General features: G+C 34.7%; 3 protein-coding genes across 3 annotated transcripts; all 3 read right to left on the reverse strand.

The window, feature by feature from the left end:
- Positions 1-637: 637 nt before the first annotated feature.
- On the reverse strand, positions 638-2050 carry LOC111452688. Its single transcript, XM_023093521.1, has 5 exons — positions 1916-2050; positions 1763-1830; positions 1548-1665; positions 1099-1139; positions 638-1027 (listed from the first exon to the last, which is right to left on the reverse strand). The coding sequence occupies exons 1-5, from the start codon at positions 2001-2003 to the stop codon at positions 866-868; spliced, it is 477 nt and encodes a 158-aa protein (XP_022949289.1). The 5' UTR covers positions 2004-2050; the 3' UTR covers positions 638-865.
- Positions 2051-5903: 3853 nt separating this feature from the next.
- Positions 5904-15389, reverse strand: LOC111452419 (kanadaptin). The gene is made up of 12 exons (XM_023093130.1): positions 14772-15389; positions 14497-14582; positions 12118-12197; positions 11845-11900; positions 10731-10779; positions 9422-9568; positions 9186-9281; positions 8514-8627; positions 8230-8360; positions 7784-8019; positions 6575-7423; positions 5904-6489 (listed from the first exon to the last, which is right to left on the reverse strand). Exons 1-12 carry the CDS (start codon positions 15176-15178, stop codon positions 6440-6442), a joined length of 2301 nt encoding a protein of 766 aa, XP_022948898.1. The 5' UTR covers positions 15179-15389; the 3' UTR covers positions 5904-6439.
- A 1656-nt stretch (positions 15390-17045) lies between these two features.
- LOC111452507 (biogenesis of lysosome-related organelles complex 1 subunit 2) lies at positions 17046-18758 on the reverse strand. The gene is made up of 2 exons (XM_023093276.1): positions 18494-18758; positions 17046-17378 (listed from the first exon to the last, which is right to left on the reverse strand). The coding sequence occupies exons 1-2, from the start codon at positions 18596-18598 to the stop codon at positions 17112-17114; spliced, it is 372 nt and encodes a 123-aa protein (XP_022949044.1). The 5' UTR covers positions 18599-18758; the 3' UTR covers positions 17046-17111.
- Between the last annotated feature and the right edge of the window lie 207 nt (positions 18759-18965).

Consider the following 18965-nt stretch of genomic DNA (forward strand, 5'->3'; position numbering starts at 1 on the left):
TTTTTTTTTTTTTTTTTTTTTTTTTTTTTTTAATTTTTTAATTTTTTAATTTTTTTAATTTTGCTTGTGTTCTATGATAATTCAATTGGGCCCAAAGCCCACCTACTTGATTTTACAACTGGGCTTCGGCCCAAGAACATCTTTAATTTGAAAATAGAATCTTTATTGTATTGAAATGTAATTAAGAATAATTTTAATTTTAATTTTTCTTATCTCTCATTGTGTTTTTTTTTAATCAAATTTTGCATACACAAAAAAATTCTAATTTTCTTTAATAAAAAAAAACATAATTTTTTTATCACTTTTTAGTACTATTAAAATTTTTAATATTACATAATTTATTTAAATATTTTGCTTAAAAACTTGTATATTATGTCTGATTAGCATTAACAAGTTTTTGAATTTCTAATAAGACTAAAATAAAAAATAAAAGAAATAATTTGATCTGCGATTCATGGAACGTGTAAAAGAGGGTACATGAATGACCCAAGATCACGTTTAAATGAGAGTATTAAATTATGATGAAAACTTTATAGTTAAGCGTCCTTAGCTTAAAAGTAATTTTTTCTAAAATCACGTTATATATAGAACAAAACATGTTAAAATGACTATCTTCGATTGTAGAATCAAAGTCGTGATTTGGCCGAAAACGAGAAACGTAATATTTTCGGTGCGTTAATTCACCTAATACAAATAGAAGTATTAAAATCTAATTGACTTCCCTGATATGAACAATCCAAAAAAGCACTCAACTTTACGGCCAATTCCAAAGTTTAGAAGCTTCAATGCTACTAACAGTTCTTGTGCTTATGCATATCTATATGACATTGTAAGCTATAAAAGGGCTACACTTTCATGCCCTCTCTTAATGCATAGGTTCATAATTGTTGATCGGTGGCTTGCGGTGAGCCCAATCCTTATAGTCTCTGTGCATCAAATTGGCTATCTCTCTAGCTGCCTTGACAAGCCTTTGAGTATCTTCATGTTTCTTCAACACCCTCTTTGAATGCCTCGAGCTGATACTCTCCTGTAAAAGAAACAACACAATTAGTTCAATTGGCTTGATATCATTATCTTGAGAGAGGGAAAGAAAATGACCTGATGGTTAGGTTGAGATGTTTGAAAAGACTTGTTCTTGCCTGCATCAAACAAAAGTATTGATTTTGGACACGTTTTTTGAAGCAATTATTGCATAAAAATTAAAACTTTAGGGAAGAACAATTCATGGTAGTGTAAATTTGTAAATTAATCTCATTCATAATCATATATATAACATGAAACCAAACAAAGATCCTATGAAAAAGGGTACAAAAAATGTGTTTTTTCTTTTCTTCCTCATTTCCCTAGCTAGCTAGCTACATAACTAAGTGATTAGTTATGTTTAGGAGGATGGTGTAAAGGGCCTTTGTAATCTGCACCAAATGTTACAAAGCCAGCAAGATTGAGCTTCTTAGCATCAACATTTTTACAATTTTTGATACCCAAATTTTTTCTATTCACTCCAAAATCCTTCTTTTGATCTTCAAAGTTGCTATCATAGTTTGCACCTGAAATTCTTGAGCTATCTTGAACTTCTTCATCATCTCTCTCATCATTCCTCATTATTCTCTTTCTTCCACTCCCCATTTTCCTCAACCCAATGCCATCAAATCCCACAAGGGTTTCCTGTTAAAAACCAAAGTAAAATCAAAATTCGAGGGTAAGCGGGTCATTTCCTTTCGAAATTACGAAATTAGAAAAAGTTAAGAGCTTGATCAGTCACCTCACGGAGTAACGATTTAGAAAGCTCTACGTTTACAACAGGTATTACTGGTTCGACAACAGTGCCATCTACAAAGATTTCAAAAAAAGTAACGAATGAAATCGGGAACAGGAACGATATTATACGAATTGCAAGGGAAGTAATTGTAGATACCTTGTAGAGCATGAGAGAGAGAGTGGGAAAGGGGAGACATTAGAAAGAGAAAGCAAATAACTAAGCTCAAGATCTTCTTCTTCTTCATAATGGGTGAGTTTGATTGTTTTGACTTTGAAATTTTTTGATCAAAAGAGAGGGGAAAAGAGTGAGATCCTTGAAGGGTTTTTATAAAGAGTGTTGAGGTTAAAGGCAAAAGAGTCAAAGCTTTTCTAGGGTTTCCAATCACCATAACCCTAAAAAATTGTTTTTTTCTTCTTGGTATCTGCATAAACTTAGAAAATATAAACAAAGATTCAAAATAAAACAAAACCCAAGTAATAATTTGTGTCATAAGAAGAAATTTTACAAAAAAATGTGTTCTTTGATTCCATATAGCCTTCAATTTGAATAAAGTATTGATCTTTGGGCAAAAATTCAAGCTTGGGTTTCCCATTGCCATGCAAACTATATACTAAAAAAAAAAATTAATCACTACCAAACAAAATCATATTGCATTTAGGGTTATTTCTTTAAGCTTTTTTCAGAATCACATGCTGTTAATTAAACCTATAGTTTTTTATATGAATATTATGAAGAGATATGGTGAAATATTAGAATAATGTCAAGTTGGGAAGGCAAAACAAAGTAGGGGTCTAGTGAATGGGGGAAATATGAGTAGGTAGGTCAATGCTTAGAAGTGGTCTAAGACAGAGATTTGGTCCAAAAAACAGGAGATTTACATAAATGGGGAATGTTGTTTAATGAAAAGTGAGTTAATTATGGTGTTGTTTTTGTTTAAATTAATGAATATGTGTCTGTTCTTTTTCATTCTTGTGAGGGTTTTTTTTGTGGTCAAACTTTCTTTCTCCTCTTTTCAAGTTTTGGAGCATCAGAATCTTTTTGGGTGAACTCAAATTGTTAACACACACACACTCACACAGCTGTTCTTGTTTCTTCTTTATAAGACCAATGTTACTTTCTCCCCCAAGAACCCATCATTTTTTGTTCATGTATTCTTTGTGTATGTGTTTCTATTTCAGTTTTGTTTGATTCAATTCGGTTTTGTGTTATGGATTATTTATAAACATACGTGTGAGATCTCACGTTGGGTGGAGAGAGAAATGAAGCATTTCTCGTAAGGATGTAGAAATTTTTTTATTAGTAGACGCGTTTTAAAATCGTGAGGCTAATAGAGATACGTAACGGGCTAAAACAGATAATATCTACTAGCGGTTGCCTCAGGCTGTTACAAATGATATTGGAGCTAGACATTGGGCGATGTGTTAGCGAGGACGTTGGGCCTCCAGATGGGTGGATTGTGAGATTATATGTCGGTTGGAGAGAGAAACGAAACATTTCTTGTAAGGATGTAGAAAATTTTCCCTAGCAGATGCGTCTTAAAATCGTGAGGCGGATAGAGATACATAACGGGCTAAAACGGACAATATCTACTAGCGGTGACATTGGGCTGTTACAAATGGTATCATAGCCAGACACTGAGCGATGTGTTAGCGAGGACCTTCGGCCACCAAAGGGGTCGATTGTGAGATCACACGTCAGTTGAAGAGGGGAACGAAACATTCCTCATAATGATGTGGAAACTTCTCCCTAACATACGTGTTTTTAAACAGTGAGGTTGATGATGACATGTAACGAGCTAAAGCAGACAATATCTACTAGCGGTAGGTTTAAACTGTTACAATATATTTGAAGACTTAAGACTCGTGTATCATTAATATTGGTACCTATAGGGATTTAACATTTGGATACGACACCTAAAGACTTCAACATGTTCCTTCACCTCCTTTAACATGGTCAATTTACTAACTTATTTTGACGTTCTTCGATAAGTGAAAACTATCTCCACAGACCAATATAAGTCATTTTAACATATTTTGTCATCGTTTACATTCTTTCTAAAAAAATTCACAAGATGTCACCTAACATAGAATTTAAGCCAAACACACTTAACTTTCGAGTTCTTATTATTAAATCATCGAACATAAATATGTTAGTTGGTATAGGTAATAACTATCGATTCTTGTAAGTTTTTCTTAATTGTCGTATCTTTCGGATCCTTTTCATTCATATACATTTGATATGAATAAAATATAAATCAGTTTTGATCAAAGTTTAATGTATTGGGTTTTGTTGTTATTATCTATGCAGTATTATAATTATTCAAATTTTACTAATGTTTGACATCGACTTGTTGTCATTTATATACATTTGTCAGAAATTGTTATTAAAAAAAAAAAAAAAAAAATTTACCATAAACTCGTGAATAACACACTTTTATTTTATTTTATTTTATTTTAATTTTTTTTTATCCATTTTAGCATGTAACATCATGATGCATGGTTCTATAAATAATATAATAAACTATATAATAAAAAAAAAAAACAATATAATAGTTCATAGAGGCATAAGTGCATGCACTTTGGGTATGGTAATAATATTTTAGTTTAACATTATAAATCTTTTGTTTGTATGCCTATTTATGAGGTTTATGATTGGACTACTTCTTAGAGGTTTGATTGAGTTACTTTTATTTGAATCAAGACTGATGATCTCCGACTTAATACGGAACTTTGATACAGATCAATAATGTATACCAAAGAATATCGGGACTTGTAACAGCCTAAGCCCACCACTACTAGCAGATATTGTTCTCTTTGTACTTTTTCTCAGGTTTTTTAAAACAAGTCTGGCGGTGAGAGGTTTCACACCTTTGTAAAGAATGTTTCGCTCTCCTCACCTAACGATGTGGGATCTAACATGATCAACGCTCACAAATTGAAAAATACAAAAGTTTTTTTTTTTTTTTTAATTTAAGAAAGAGGGTTAAAGAAAACTAGAAAGCATTGGATATTGAGAAAAAAAAAAGGGTATCGTTGGGAGAGAAGAATGAGGGAACCAAAATTAAAAGCATAAAATTAAGAGGCTTTGGGAAACAATACAAGTGAGTTTTCATCGAATTACTAAATAAATTATTATATAAAAACATGTCTTTAATTAATTAATACAATATTTAAATTATACGAACATTAATGTTTTTGGTTTGGTTTGAAGAACACGAGGGCGTGGCCTCCCAAGTTCTTGTTTTTTTTCTTCTTTTTCTTCTTTTTCTTTTCAACCGACAACTCTCTCTCTCTCAAATGAATAACTAACCAATTTTTTGTTTTGTAGTAGATTTCTTATGCTTTAATATTGGGTTTTATGTTCAAAATTTTAAAAATGTTATTTGATTCGTTCAATAGTTACTTCACTGTTTCTTGTTTATAAGAAATAATATGTTCTTTTTTTCAATCAACGTGAGATCGAGTCGAAAATACAAAGATTGATTTAGAATTTCATGGTAAGAAGGGGTAATGATCTCAAGAGTCGAGGAAAGATATGTGGTGCAGAGGGAAGACACGATAAAGGGAAAGGCAACACTTGGAAACATAAAGGAAAGGCCACGTTCTTGTTTCCTCCATCTCCCATGCTTTGGATTTGTGTCTCTCTGCAACGTTTTTGTCGCTTTAACAGCCACCCTTCACCGCCCCACAAAGATTAACAAACCCTCTTAACCTTCCAATGGCTTATGGGAACTTGGGATCACTATCACACATCATGGATTTTGGATATGCATACAATTGCTTCCCTTGTACGGATGTAACCTTTTTCTAGACATGCCTAGGATGAATTGAATGGATGGCTACAAAGGGTACAAAGGGAACGAAGCTGAAAGCTCACGTTAACATGTAATGGATCAAAACAAACAATATTTACTAACGATAGATTTGACTGTTATAAATAGTATTAGAGTCAGACACTGAGCAGTGTGCAGCAAAGACGCATGACCCTAAAAAAGGGTGGATTGTGAGATCGCACATTAGTTGGAGAGAAGAACGAAACCTCTCCCTAGTAGATACATTTTAAAACTATGAGACTAATGATGATATCTAACAAGCTAAAACGAAGTATACTTTTGACTTCCAGCTCCCCAACAACCGTTTCAAAGTATCAATGTAACTTGGGGAATGCCTCAATATAATTCAAACATGTTCATGGGTAAGAGTATGGTACATGAGATCTTACAAAGGAGTGAAAATGAGTGAAAAATCTATAATAACCACCAACAATGTTACTATTCCATACTATCAGCTGCTATTACTGGAAGGTTGTTGCAAGTCTTTCAAGGTCTGTGGACAAAAGAACAACCCTTGTATGTAATGTTACAATAAATCTGAACAAGAGAGCAATTTTTCAGGTTCTCCAATTCCCTCCCTTTACCCAGGTATATAGACAAGAAACTTCTCCAAGCTTGCTAGTTTCATAGTTCATGAACATCTTTGCCTGAGTTCCATCTTCGTTTATTACAACACAAGGCTTTCAATTATAAAGCGGCAGCCTCACTACCTTTGTTTTTATACACTGGAAAAAGCAGCTAAGATTGATGAAATGATTTACGGGCCAGTGACCAATGCATCTTTCTTGAAAAAGTAAAAAAGGGCGAGGCCGATCTCAGATCAAAATGTTGTTAGAAACATGGGGAAATTAGTAGCCATAATGCTCGTTTAATGTTGTCCTTCCATCGCCTGATTGTCCTGCAAATTGAACAGACAACTTAACGTTAGAGAGAACTAAGTTTCAAAGTTAACAGTAGGCCACTATATTCACTAAAGAAGTTACCTTCAGGAGGTACCCATGAGTCATAATCAGCTTTTGTATCTAGAAATGACGGTTTTTCGGGACCAAGTACCCTCTTGGACTTCTTCTCATTCTTTTTTGATCTGGTTCGACCTGTCGGACGCTTGCTTTCATGTCGATTTTCCTCGTCATCTGATCCATGATACCCTCTTTGGTGCTTTAACAGCAAAGCCACAGCATCCTCTGCCTTAAATTCTGCTCTCTCTGCCTCCAAAGATGATGTCGACTGTTGAGAGGCATCCAAGTTACCGTCAGATTGATCTTCTTGCTTCCGTTTTCTCAAAATCAAACCTGGGGCAGCACTCTCAATCACAGAATCCACTTTTGCAGGCTTATTATCAGAACTCTGAAGAACATCTTTCCTGTCTTTGTAGTCAACAAAATCATTAGATTCTTGTATATCCAATGGTGCAGCATCCTTTTGAGTTTCCTCAGATTTCATTTCTTCGATGGCCCCAAGCCACTGGGGCTTAACAACAGTGTAACTGGTGGTCTTTTTATCTTTTGTATCATCCACAACTTTTTCAGTAACTGACTCGTTAGATTCAACACTTTCTTGTGTGGTTTTCATTTTTTGTTTGGCATCTACCACTTGTTCTTTAGATTCACCGTCTTTTCTTAGTTCCTTCTGTGGTTTCCCATTAACAGATGCAGGGACTTTAAATTTTTCAGGCTTTGCTTCTAGATTTGAATCAATTTTCTTGGCTGAAGTTTCCCTTTTCTTGGCTGCTTCTCCTGATGGATCAGCAATTTTCAACAGGTACAAAATTCTATCTAGTTCGGACTGAAGAGACGATAATTCGTTCTGTAGTTTGGTGGTTTTGTCAAGCACTGCCAACAACAATCAAACCAGCAACAGCAGTTAGAAGAAATGTTCTCTACTATTATGCAAGAACATAAGCATAAAAATTGCAGATAATAGCTTTCGATAAGTGTTACTCACAATAGTTAAGGCCTCAATGTCACATCCTTCAAATTTAAAAGGTAATATATTAACATGATTTTAATGTTTACTACAGAGAATTAATTTTTAGCTGCAAATACTGTTGGTAGTTATATACTATGCATAATCTATATGAGCATGGAAATAACAAAATAAGAATGTAAAACCCACACTCGAGCGAAAAAGGAACAACCAATACTTGTAAAACAGCACACCAAGGTATCTATACTTATGTCTGAGAACCAAACCTAGCTGAGATGAAAGCCCTGACATGTAAGCATCGAGAGCATCATTGCCAGAGTCCAAATCTGTATGTGATTCCATTTTGTTCTCCTCAATCGAAAGCAATCTTTTTTTTTCATCCATTTCTTTGTTGATGGCATCTCTCTTATCAAGAAGAGAATCAGCTGTTTCAATTGATTGATTTTCACCAGTTTTTTTATTTGAAGGCTTCTTCGTGCGGTCATAGAAGTCATCATCATCACTGAAAAAATAACAATAAACAGAACATAAATTTTATGGAAGTCGCTATGCATTCTCTTATACAATAAAAGGCCACCATAATACTAGCATATTGGGTGAATCGTATTCTCCCTATCTCAATAATATAATTATAACATATCTAGATTTATAGTACAGAAGCATACAAATTACTAAAGGATTCCCCCTTCCACAACACTTATTTGGGACATACCTTAAAAATTCTTCATCATTTTCCATTCCTCCTTGCTTCTTACCAAGTGATCGAACCCCAGAACGAGCTCCAAGGCTTTCCCTAATACTATCATTCAGTGTCTCTTCTAAGTTTTCAAGTTCTTCCATGATCTGCCAAAATTATTTTTAGAAGAAGAAACAATAAAAATGGTGCTGTGATAAAGTAAAAATAAAGAATCAAATCCTAGTACTAAAAACGGTAAGCATTACATAAAGCAAAAATAACATAAATAAGAGTACTAATTCTGGGCTAGAAATTTTCACCTGAGTAATTCTTTGTTCATTCCTAGCAATCTGAGTTTGCTGCCCTTGCGTCAATCCACCTTGAGAAATGTCTTTAGCACGAATTGCATCAATTTCTTTCTTCATGTGAGAAATCTGTATCCAACATGCATGTAGCCCTTGTATAAGTGCACTAGTAAACATATAGAATATATGATAAGGAAGAACACTATAACAATATTCTTTTATCATAAAAACGAGTTTCTAGAGATTTATGGTGCTTATTCAACATCAAAGCTGCCATCCGCTAAGAGATAGCTTGACAGCTAAGAAATAAGAGTCCTTGACATTCTTGTGTAAACATCTCAGTAAAATATGAAAAATAGAGCAAGTTAAGAGCATCTATAATATGTGCCACTGATGGAATAACCTTTTTTTAATGGGAAAGGTAGTTTATTTAAGAAATCGCCATACCAATTACTGACAAAGTGATGATGAAATGTCTGCCAATCATTGAGTAAATAAAATAAATAAATTACAACGAAATGAAAAAAGAACAAAAAAACTTTGGGAAACAAAGAAAGATTCTCAAAGATAGAACTTACATGTAAGGCTTCCATTTTGGAATTTTGAAGTCAGTATTGCAATGTATAGTAGAGAAAATATCGATCTTCTCAAATCATTTAAAAACCAAAAAGGATGATATTGACTAACCTTTTCAGTTCTTTTTAAAACCTTTTCACGAGTTTTTTGCTGCTTTTCTGTAAGCTGTCCTTTGTATGTTTGCCATGTGACTTCATCAACTTCATCCTAAATAATCAGAACAGAGCAAGTTCTCAGCTACCAAAACTCTAAATCAAGGAAACATGGTCAAGTTTAAGTATAACTAGTAATCTAAGAAAAATCTGACAAAGACCCTAAATGAGTTTTTTTGTTGATTTTGCACAAACCTCAGCCTCTTCAACAGCATCTTCTCCCATGCCCCAAGATATTCCATCAGCGAGAGATGCTTCCTGTCGGGCACGTCGAAGTGAAGCTTCTCGGTCTAGTGTCTGTTCTCGAATCTTAGCCTTTTTTATCATGGTCAAATCTGATTCCTGGTGTTCAGTCCAAAATAACTCAACTAACAACATATTTATTCAAATCAAGATCAAGTTGTAAATAAACCTAGATTTTAACTGAAAGCAACTGCATGAAAAGGCTAAAACAAGGATGCACGGGAACACACTAGAGTAAAAATTTGTAGCATTTGATTAGCTAAGATCCTAGAACTTTGGACATATTATCTCCTGAATACTCAGGGATATAGTTGTACAGAACCGATCCTGTAGAAGTAGGGACATTAATTTGGTTAACATGTTTGTATATGTATTCAACAGATGCCATACAGCAATGCTTCAACGCCTCTAGAATACTTAAACTAGAGTGTTAAAATTATTTATAATCCTAGTTTTGGACATGTGCATATTATTTTTTAAAAAAAATTTACGTATGTAAGGGTAGCATATTTGAAACTTATTTTCTGCAAGGACCTATAGTTTTAATGAAGAAAGAATACACCAAAGAAATGAAATTTAATCCTTCAAAATATATTAAAAAAAACCAAAAAAATCTCTTCAATATAAATAAAAGAGGAGAAATACATAAGTCCAAATAAAAGAAATTAAGTATGAAACCCTACAATGTGTTAAAATAAATAAATACGTTAATAAACACATTTGTTTCCAATGTATCCGTGCCCTAATTTTCTACAACATGTCATTGTGACCATGTCATATTTGGGTTTTATACTGCGTTGGTCCTTCTAAGATAATATTCACCATTCGCTAATCACCCTCTCCATATCTACATCAATGAATTTTAAAGTAGACCCATCCACATGAGTTTTTTAACATGTTACTTGAGAGAAAACAAATCTGGAAGATTCCCAAAGCAAAGGCGTAGTATGATGGTCCTTTTAGGTCCTTCTAAGCTAATATTCACCATTCACAAATCACTCTCTCCAAATCAACATCCATGAATTTTGAAGTATTCCAAATTCTTAAACACGCCTTACCATAAGAGAAAAAACAAATCTGGAAATGAGAAATTTACTGAAAACAAGGGCATAGTAATTGACTAGAAGGAAAGGAACTGTCCATTATAATCAATGACACAAGCAGTAGACAGAATGAATACAGGTAGATTAGAAACAAAAGAACGGAGTTCCAATAACCTTTTTAGTGGTAAATGAAAAAAAAAATGCTAAAGGAAGCTTACAGGTAGCATCAAATGATTTGGCCCTTGAAAAACATACAATCGAGATGAACTGCAAATGAACATAAAAAGTCAGAGTTTAAGCACAAGCTGAACTGAAGCAAGAGGAGATTAAAAAAAAAAATTAAGACTACGAGCAATACAACCAGACAAATCAAGACAACATTGTTTTTTTTTCATGAATATCAAAAAGATTGGAGGAAGGTTTGAGATTCTTCCGTTTAAGTTTGCTCTTGAAGAGCAAGCTCTAAGGAATTTTGTAATTATCCACCTTATAGGTGAATCTCAAGGGAAAAGCACCCACAACGTACTACCCTTCTAACCTACAAGGGTTCTCGAAGTCTTCCTTCGCAGACCCTTGAGCAAAGCTTTACTCGCTATAAAAGGTTTGAGCATACAGACTTCATAAATTACCTATCTCAATGCTTCTACAATGGTGAATGAATCATCATGGAATTAAAATCTAGTAACAATTATGGTATGCTCCCAATCTCTTCGTGAGAAATCTATTTATTCTTTATACTCCTATCTTTTTCATCGAGTCCCCCTCACTTTTCCCCTAAATATCTAATTTTACCTTCCCCTGTATTCTTCTTCCCTTTAAAATTCAATCATTTTTGCTTGAATTTTCCCACTCTAAAATTGTTCTCTTTATATTATCCTTTCCTTCTTCCCCATTAACCCCTTTCGCTGTTGGTTTCTTCCAAATTTGTTTTTACTATTTGTACCAGAGATTTCTCCTCTCCCTTTAAACAAACCATTTCTAACCAGAAACTTTCCTTCACCTCCTCTTTACCAGCAATATTCTCGAAATCACCCAACATCACCCACTACTCACTCCAACCACCCTTGTTAACCTCCATCAGAACTGCAATTCATATCATAACTCCAATGGAGATGGTAGAAATTTCCACGAACCATCTAGAAAGATTTTATTTAAGTTCTTGCCAAACAAAAGGTTTCGACATTAATACCATCCTTGAAACAACTACTGTTCTACTGAAGAAATTCTTGTTTTCCCACTACAACTACGAAACGACATGGAATCTCAAAATGAAAAACTCCAATAATCAGACATTTCTTACTTTAAAAAAATGGCTAATGAAGAGTTGCTTACTGGCCAAATCGAATGACATCACCAACATGCAAATCCACAAAAATCCTTTTCTTCACCTAAATAAAAGAACGGAGAAGTTCATCAGAAGATAAAAGAAAATCCATCCCACTTTATCGATCAAATATGGAAAAACAAGCAGGAAAAGCCATCGCCAGACGATAATAATAAACCTTTCAGGTTTTTCTAATAGAGAAGTTGAAACTGTGAAGAAGATTAAAGATTGATACAAATACCAATTACCAAGAATAAAAAGTAACTAAGAAAGATCCATACCTGATTCTTGTTAATAAAAGTTCCATGAGTACTTCCAAGATCATAAAGGTATGCATCTCCACTACTTCTAAACTGGAGAACTACAAAAGGAAGACAATATAGTAAAATAATACCATATTCTGACCACTTAAATTAGTCTTTAATAAAAACATACTGTCAATATATCATTCAACTATATATAAGACCTAGCATCCTTGAATAGCTATAATTCTTTTGTAGAAAAATTAATGGGTACACCTTGGAAAATAACTTAATTATACTGTTTTCATGAGTTAAATAATATAGCAGTTTGTCTTGAATCATTTTAAATATAAATTTTAAAATGAGAAGTAAGAAAAATTGATGAAAAGAATATATAATGGCAGGAAAAAAGGGCAAAAATGTCTAGTCTCCTATTCAATGTTCCTTGTAAGATTCAAGGATGATAAGGTGAATACTGTTTCTCAATCTACCTCCGAAGTCTTAATGTTGTAAGATATTGTTGGTACATTGCCTGATATATCTTTCTTTTTCTATTTTGATTTAAGCAATTTACCCCACCCCAATTTTCACCCACCTCGTACATCTAGTTTTTACAACCAATGATATGAGATGAGAGCCTCGAGAGTACTTCCTATCAACAATGATGTCAATATCCTTACTAAGGGTCAAGCCCTTATTGTGTTCTTGTTTCTTTAATTCCATAGTCATATGAAAACCCTAACCAATTATATAAGAACAACCCTTATGGATATGCAAACTCCTAGATCACAAATGTCAAAACCCTCAAATCAAGGTGATTTCATTCCAAATGATTGAAGCTCTTGGGAATTCGACCTAACAACCTAATTGAAGAACAAGACCATTAGATCTAAAATTTCCAAGAACTCCAAAACAATAAGGAATTACCCAGGAAAAGTAAAATCCGGATTACCTTGTTGATCAAATATCTCAAGGCAAGAAAACTTGTTTGAGATTTGAATCACTCCGCAAGTAAGATTGATCAAGTCAAGCTTCAATGATTCTAAGCATGTAACCTAAACTATATAGAATCACAAAAAAAACTAAGCTCTAAGCTAAAAGAAACCACAAATGCTCTTTTTACTACATTTTCTAAGTCTATTTTACAAGATAACATACATGGCTTTGTCTAGCCTCAAAATGAAACAATTGACCTTCCATGAGGCATTCTAAGAGTTACAACTTTCATACTCTAGGACCATAATTAGCCATTATATAAATGTAATCTAAAAGTAAATAAAAAAGTCTTAAAATTGAAAATACACTAATGAAATATCATAAATCTAGATTTTAATCATTCACCCAATTTTTAACCATCCAAGAATAAATGAAGCCCCACTTGAAGTAGCTTGAATTCATTGTAGCATAAATTCTTTAGTGTGACATTAGTTGCCGCTTAAGCGTATCTTGTGGTAATGTGAACAACATTATTTTCTTATCGATCCATCTTTCCCCAAACTATTTCATAAAAAGAAGCCTCACCATTTAAACCTTAGAGCCCAAGGGTTGAGGAGAGCATCAAAAGCTCTTTAGATATTTAGACTCTTGTATAGGCATTCTACAATGCTTAGTATTCTAAATTTTAAGAAACAGGAATTTGGATGCTCGCCCTTTGAGCAACCAACTTAATGGCCTTAATGATATCATATGCCTTACGGTTGCTAGAAATGATAAAAAAAAAGTCTCATTTAGCGATGACAAATAAATCATGTACTATAGATGGAAAGTACAACATAATTCACAACTTGCAAGTTTGTCTTACAGAAAGCCACGATGTTGCTATCCGTACCACTGAAATGATAGCACTAAACTTCTATCTTTAAAGAGAGAGCGGACCATTTAAAAAAGAAGTCAAAGGAAGGTGCAACATCCAGAAAGCTCAATTTTCAATTGAACATAATAGATATTTAGATCTTAGCTCAAAGCACCTATATATTATTACTGTTTGTTATTTAAGGCAGCTTAGAACTAATGGAGAGTGGAGAGATGACACTGAGAAATGCATTTTTAAATGTATAGAACCCTGATGATGCTAGAGAAACAAGGATTAAATCCTGTACATGTAAACTAGTATGGAACCTTCACGATAGAATGCAATGATGTTATAATAGATATGATAATTGATAGGTTCCTATGGTGTTACATGATAATACAAGTAATCCCAGGGAAATGCAATTACAGTGTGTGGAAACTTAACGGTTCCATAGAAACAATGATTAAATCTCGTACATGTAATAAATGATAATCGCTAAAAACTGTTGAACCTAAATTTACTACTGTATAAGTTCTGCATTGAAGTTAATAAGCTTGAAAATCCTGTGATAAGAACCCTACAATGTTCATGTCAACTAATGTAAGTATAAGTGAAAAGTTGGATACCAGCGTGAAACCGAGAAATGGTTGGATGCTCCAGAACAAAATCGCAGAGATCCACACGTCCAAACATATAAGCCCCCTTCTCATATCTAAAACCATATAAACAACTCAGTGACCCATATTTGACAAATAAAAGAATAGTAGGATATGATTTCATCAAGACCCAGTATGAGAAAAACAATATATCAGGCCGTTTCTCGAAGTTCCCAGAATTTCATCTATCTTGAGAAATTAATACGAAATTGTAAAAATTTCTTTCAAACATTCAACGGACTTACACATCAAATTGATCAATAATGCATCCATCCTTCAGAACCTCCAAATAGAAACGATGGGAGGGGGCTCCACTCCAAGAAGGAATGGTGTATGGCACCGCTACGCTCTGGGGTTGCTTCGAAGCCAGTTCCACAGCTTTATCAGACGGGGGAGCGTCTGGAACCTTATCAACGGGTTCTGAAGCATCAGAATTGACCGAAATCACGGGTGATTCATCTTCTTGAGTTGCGGTCGGGGCTGGGGGGTCAGAATCGGGAGGAGTGGGATTTTTTGGAAGAGGAGGGCCCATGGTGACCTTCGTTTCCGTTGAAGAAGAGGTTGAATCTCCCTCAAGGGTTCCGGCATCAGAATCCATTGGAGAAGCGGAGGAAGGGTTTCTAGGCGGTGGAGGTCCCATTGCAGTCGTCATCTCGGCGTTCTAAAAGTGCGAGCGGGAGATACACTATGGACGAGTGGTTCTATGATATATAAACCTTCAGTGATCGCCGCCAGCTGGCGCTTAACTCACCAGTCACCACTCGCCGTCGCCGGAGTTGCCCGGTGTGTCCTGTGGTGAAAATCGACGTCGTTACTATGCTGAACAAGAGATTCTACACTCGGATGGGAAATTCGGTATTTTTTTTTTTTTTAAAGATACAAAAATATCTGACATCTTAAAAAATAAAAAATAAAAAATATTTTGGATCCAAAACATTAAAATTGATTAATTTTTAAAAATTAAAAAAATACTTCATTTTCAAAATTTAGAATATTTTAGTATATTTTGTGATGCCTCCCTTTTAAAATTTTAATAATTTAATTATTAAAAAATAATATTCATTTTAGTTTAGTATATCAATTTAAAGTTAAACATATCAATTTTAAAGTTAAACATAGTTCGTCTGAAGTAATTATATATTAGATAGCCTTCTGGAAAGTTTCATATGAAACATGTAAATATTGACCGACATGTTTAAAAAATTTATTATGTTGTAGAATAATGTCGAGATCATCAAATGTCAAATTTTGATTCAAAAACCTAATCCAAATTTTAGGTATAGATATTTTATCTAAGCATATCATCATTTGATAGTCAAAATTACATACGTACACAGAATATTTCTCATTATCTTCAAATCATTAACATTCACGTACTTTGGTGTTTGATCGACTTCGGAAAACGACAACACAAAAATGTGTATAAAGATCGAGCTAGATAACCTGACTAGTTGGAGAGGGCAAGCTAGAGAAAGAACCAAACCTTCCAAACTTCCTCCAGCATCTCGTGTGTACATCTATTATAATGCTATCCATCGGAGCTAAGACGAAGCTTCATTTTCAACCCCAAAGGAACTTGCTTCTCTCATTTCCAGCATTTTATGACTCATGAGTAAGGAGATGAACTTGTATGGTTCCTTCTACATGGTCCATCATGACAGCTTCTGCTAGCCGAGCTCACCTCTAATACATAATCGTGTAATCTTCTTAATCCTACGAAAGTCTGTTTCACATGTAACATACACCAAGAACATAGATTCTATATAATAGTTCAAGCCCACCGTTAACAGACATTGTCCGCTTTAACTTGTTACGTATCGCGGTAAGCTCTACAGTTTTAAAACACGTCTGCTAGGGAGAGGATTTCACATCCTTATAAGGAATGTTTTGTTCCCCTTTCAACCGATGTGGGATTTCACAATCCACTCTCTTTGGGGACCCAGCGTCCTTGTTGCACACCGTTCGGTGTCTAGCTCTAGTGTCATTTGTAATTGCCCAAGCCCAACGCTAGCAGATATTGTTCGTTTTAGCTCGTTACATATCGTCGTCAGCCTCACGATTTTAAAACGTGTCTGTTAGAGAAAAGTTTCCACATCCTTATAAAGAATGCTTCGTTATCCTCTCCAACCGATGTGGGATCTCACAATCCACCCCCCATAAAGGGCTCAGCGTCCTCGCTGACACCAGCTCTAATACCATTTGTAATAGCCCAAGCTCACCGCTAGTAGATATTGTCTGTTTTAGCTCATTACGTATCACCGTCAGCCTCACGATTAGGAAGAGGTTTCCACATCCTCGTAAAGAATGTTTCGTTCCCCTCTCCAACCGACGTGGGATCTGAGAACTATTTCCCCGTACATTCAAAATTAGTCAAAACCAAAATTTCTTTGACATACAATTAGCACAAACCATCCAAAAATCACTATAGATTCAGCAGGAAAAGAAAACAAAGATGTCAACTCTTCAGCACCATCAACTGCCAGTGAATGAGATATTGTAAAAGATTCAACACCATGAGCAATATAGAAGCAAAAATATTCTGAAAGGAACCATTCTGAATTTTGAACACAAACAAAGGAATTCATTCATGTAGCCGAGTTTTGACAAACGGACAACACTTTAGATTCCAGCATGGAAATATGCTTATCAAGCATTGAAATTACAGCTTCAAATTCAGTCACCTGATTTTCTATTTTCTCAATCTGGTTGATGTACTCATCAAAGCCACCACTCTTTGCCTTCAATTGCTCCACAAAAACCCTCATTCCAGAAGCCACATCGCCAAGACCTTTATACTCTTCTGCCACCCTGAGATTCATTTTCTCTAAAAGTGCCAGCTGATTACTTGATCCCTATGTAATAAAATAACATACCCACCATCAGTAATCTACCAAAAATTGATTCCCACGTCTTAGATTCTTCGACTAAACCAAACCTTAAGTTTTATCATTGTTAAAGATTAAATGAAACTTCGATAGAACATTAGAAATAGATTTCTAGAGAAGAAGAAGATAGTGAAAAAAGTGAAATAGGTCATTCAAGGTCAGATAGATAGCAGGGGAAATGGGTTGATGGTTTTGTCAATCGTCTATCTATCTGTTCAGGATTGTTGTTGAGAATTGTTGAGAGGGAGTCCCACGTTGGCCAATTTAGAAAATGATCATGAGTTTATAAGTAAGAAATACATCTATATTGGTATGAAGCCTTTTGAGAAAGCCCAAAGCAAAACCATGAAAACTTATGCTTAAAGTGGACAATATCATACCATTGTGGAGAGTTGTTATTCCTAACATGGTATTAGAGTCATGCCCTTAATTTAGCCATGTCAATAGAATCCTTAAGAGTCGAACAAAGAAATTGCTAGCCTCGAAGGTGTAGTCAAAAGTGACTCATGTGTCGAACAAATGGTGTATTTTGTTTGAGGGCTCCAGAGAAAAGAGTCGAGCCTCGATTAAGGGGAGGCTGTTCGAGGACTACATAGACCTCAGGGGAGGCTCTATGGTATACTTTGTTCGAGGGGAGGATTGTTGAGGATTGTTGGGAGGGAGTCCCACATTGGCTAATTTAGGAAATGATCATAGGTAAGGAATACATCTCCATTGGTACGAGGCCTTTTGGGGAAGCTCAAAGTAAAGCAATGAAAGCTTCTGCTCAAAGTGGACAATATCATACCATTTTGGAAGGTCGTGATTCCTACTACTTTCACTTACTCAACTCCAAATCCAACAACAGTCAAAAGGCACCTCAGAACCTCAAACATGGTCGATTAATTTCCCAGACGTTAATAGTATTCAATGAAAACGCTCAACCAAATAGTTACAAGAACCAATTCAATGAAATAATTCAACACAGTGAGAACAACCAATATCGCCAGAGAGCAGAATCAATGAAGCACAGAGACCCACAAAAGGAAAATTAACGATATAGCAAGACGGAAACTAAGAGAATTAGGGCTTTGGAAGCTTACAAGAAGATCCGATTTGATCATTTCGGATACACTGGTGAAGAATTCGTTGAGCGACTCGGCAAGCTCGTCACTGTTCGGCAATTGTTGTTCCTCTTTCTCGGCCATGAAATAAGATCAAAACGGTGACGCTTACAAAATACGGTACCTGAGGCCGCAAAACCTTCCCGGGAATTGAAATCACTCGCCGTCGCTTCGTCGGAACAAAGAACTGCTACGGGATTTTTGCGAAAAAACTTATAATTTAACTAAATTTCTAATAATCTTCTTATCAATATTTTAAATTTAATTATTAATTTGGCCCTTAATTTCACTTCAATCTCGATTCTTTCTTTTACTTTATTTTTATTCCAATATAAAATTTTCATTTCTGCAACCCCCCAACCAAGCCGACAACCAAAACCCACGTGTCGCAATATAATAGGCTGTGAGAAGAAAGTTCTTCCCAAAATGCCACGTCGGAATGACCTGTCAT

Source organism: Cucurbita moschata, unplaced genomic scaffold (genome assembly GCF_002738365.1).
Source record: "Cucurbita moschata cultivar Rifu unplaced genomic scaffold, Cmos_1.0 Cmo_Scf00014, whole genome shotgun sequence".
In the NCBI taxonomy this organism is placed as follows: Eukaryota; Viridiplantae; Streptophyta; class Magnoliopsida; order Cucurbitales; family Cucurbitaceae; genus Cucurbita; species Cucurbita moschata.

Bases quoted from the DNA above. Each gene is read 5' to 3' on its own strand.
- LOC111452688 (XM_023093521.1), bottom strand. From the start codon at position 2,003: ATGAAGAAGAAGAAGATCTTGAGCTTAGTTATTTGCTTTCTCTTTCTA. The intron at 1,831-1,915 runs GTATCTACAATT...AAATCTTTGTAG, and splicing joins TCTCTCTCATGCTCTACAAG to ATGGCACTGTTGTCGAACCA. The intron at 1,666-1,762 runs GTGACTGATCAA...GGTTTTTAACAG, and splicing joins CTAAATCGTTACTCCGTGAG to GAAACCCTTGTGGGATTTGA.
- LOC111452419 (XM_023093130.1), bottom strand. From the start codon at position 15,178: ATGACGACTGCAATGGGACCTCCACCGCCTAGAAACCCTTCCTCCGCT. The intron at 8,361-8,513 runs GTGAAAATTTCT...TAATTTTGGCAG, and splicing joins ATGAACAAAGAATTACTCAG to ATCATGGAAGAACTTGAAAA. The intron at 8,020-8,229 runs GTATGTCCCAAA...TTATTTTTTCAG, and splicing joins AATGATGAAGAATTTTTAAG to TGATGATGATGACTTCTATG.
- LOC111452507 (XM_023093276.1), bottom strand. From the start codon at position 18,598: ATGGCCGAGAAAGAGGAACAACAATTGCCGAACAGTGACGAGCTTGCC. The intron at 17,379-18,493 runs GTAAGCTTCCAA...TTTATTACATAG, and splicing joins TGATCAAATCGGATCTTCTT to GGATCAAGTAATCAGCTGGC.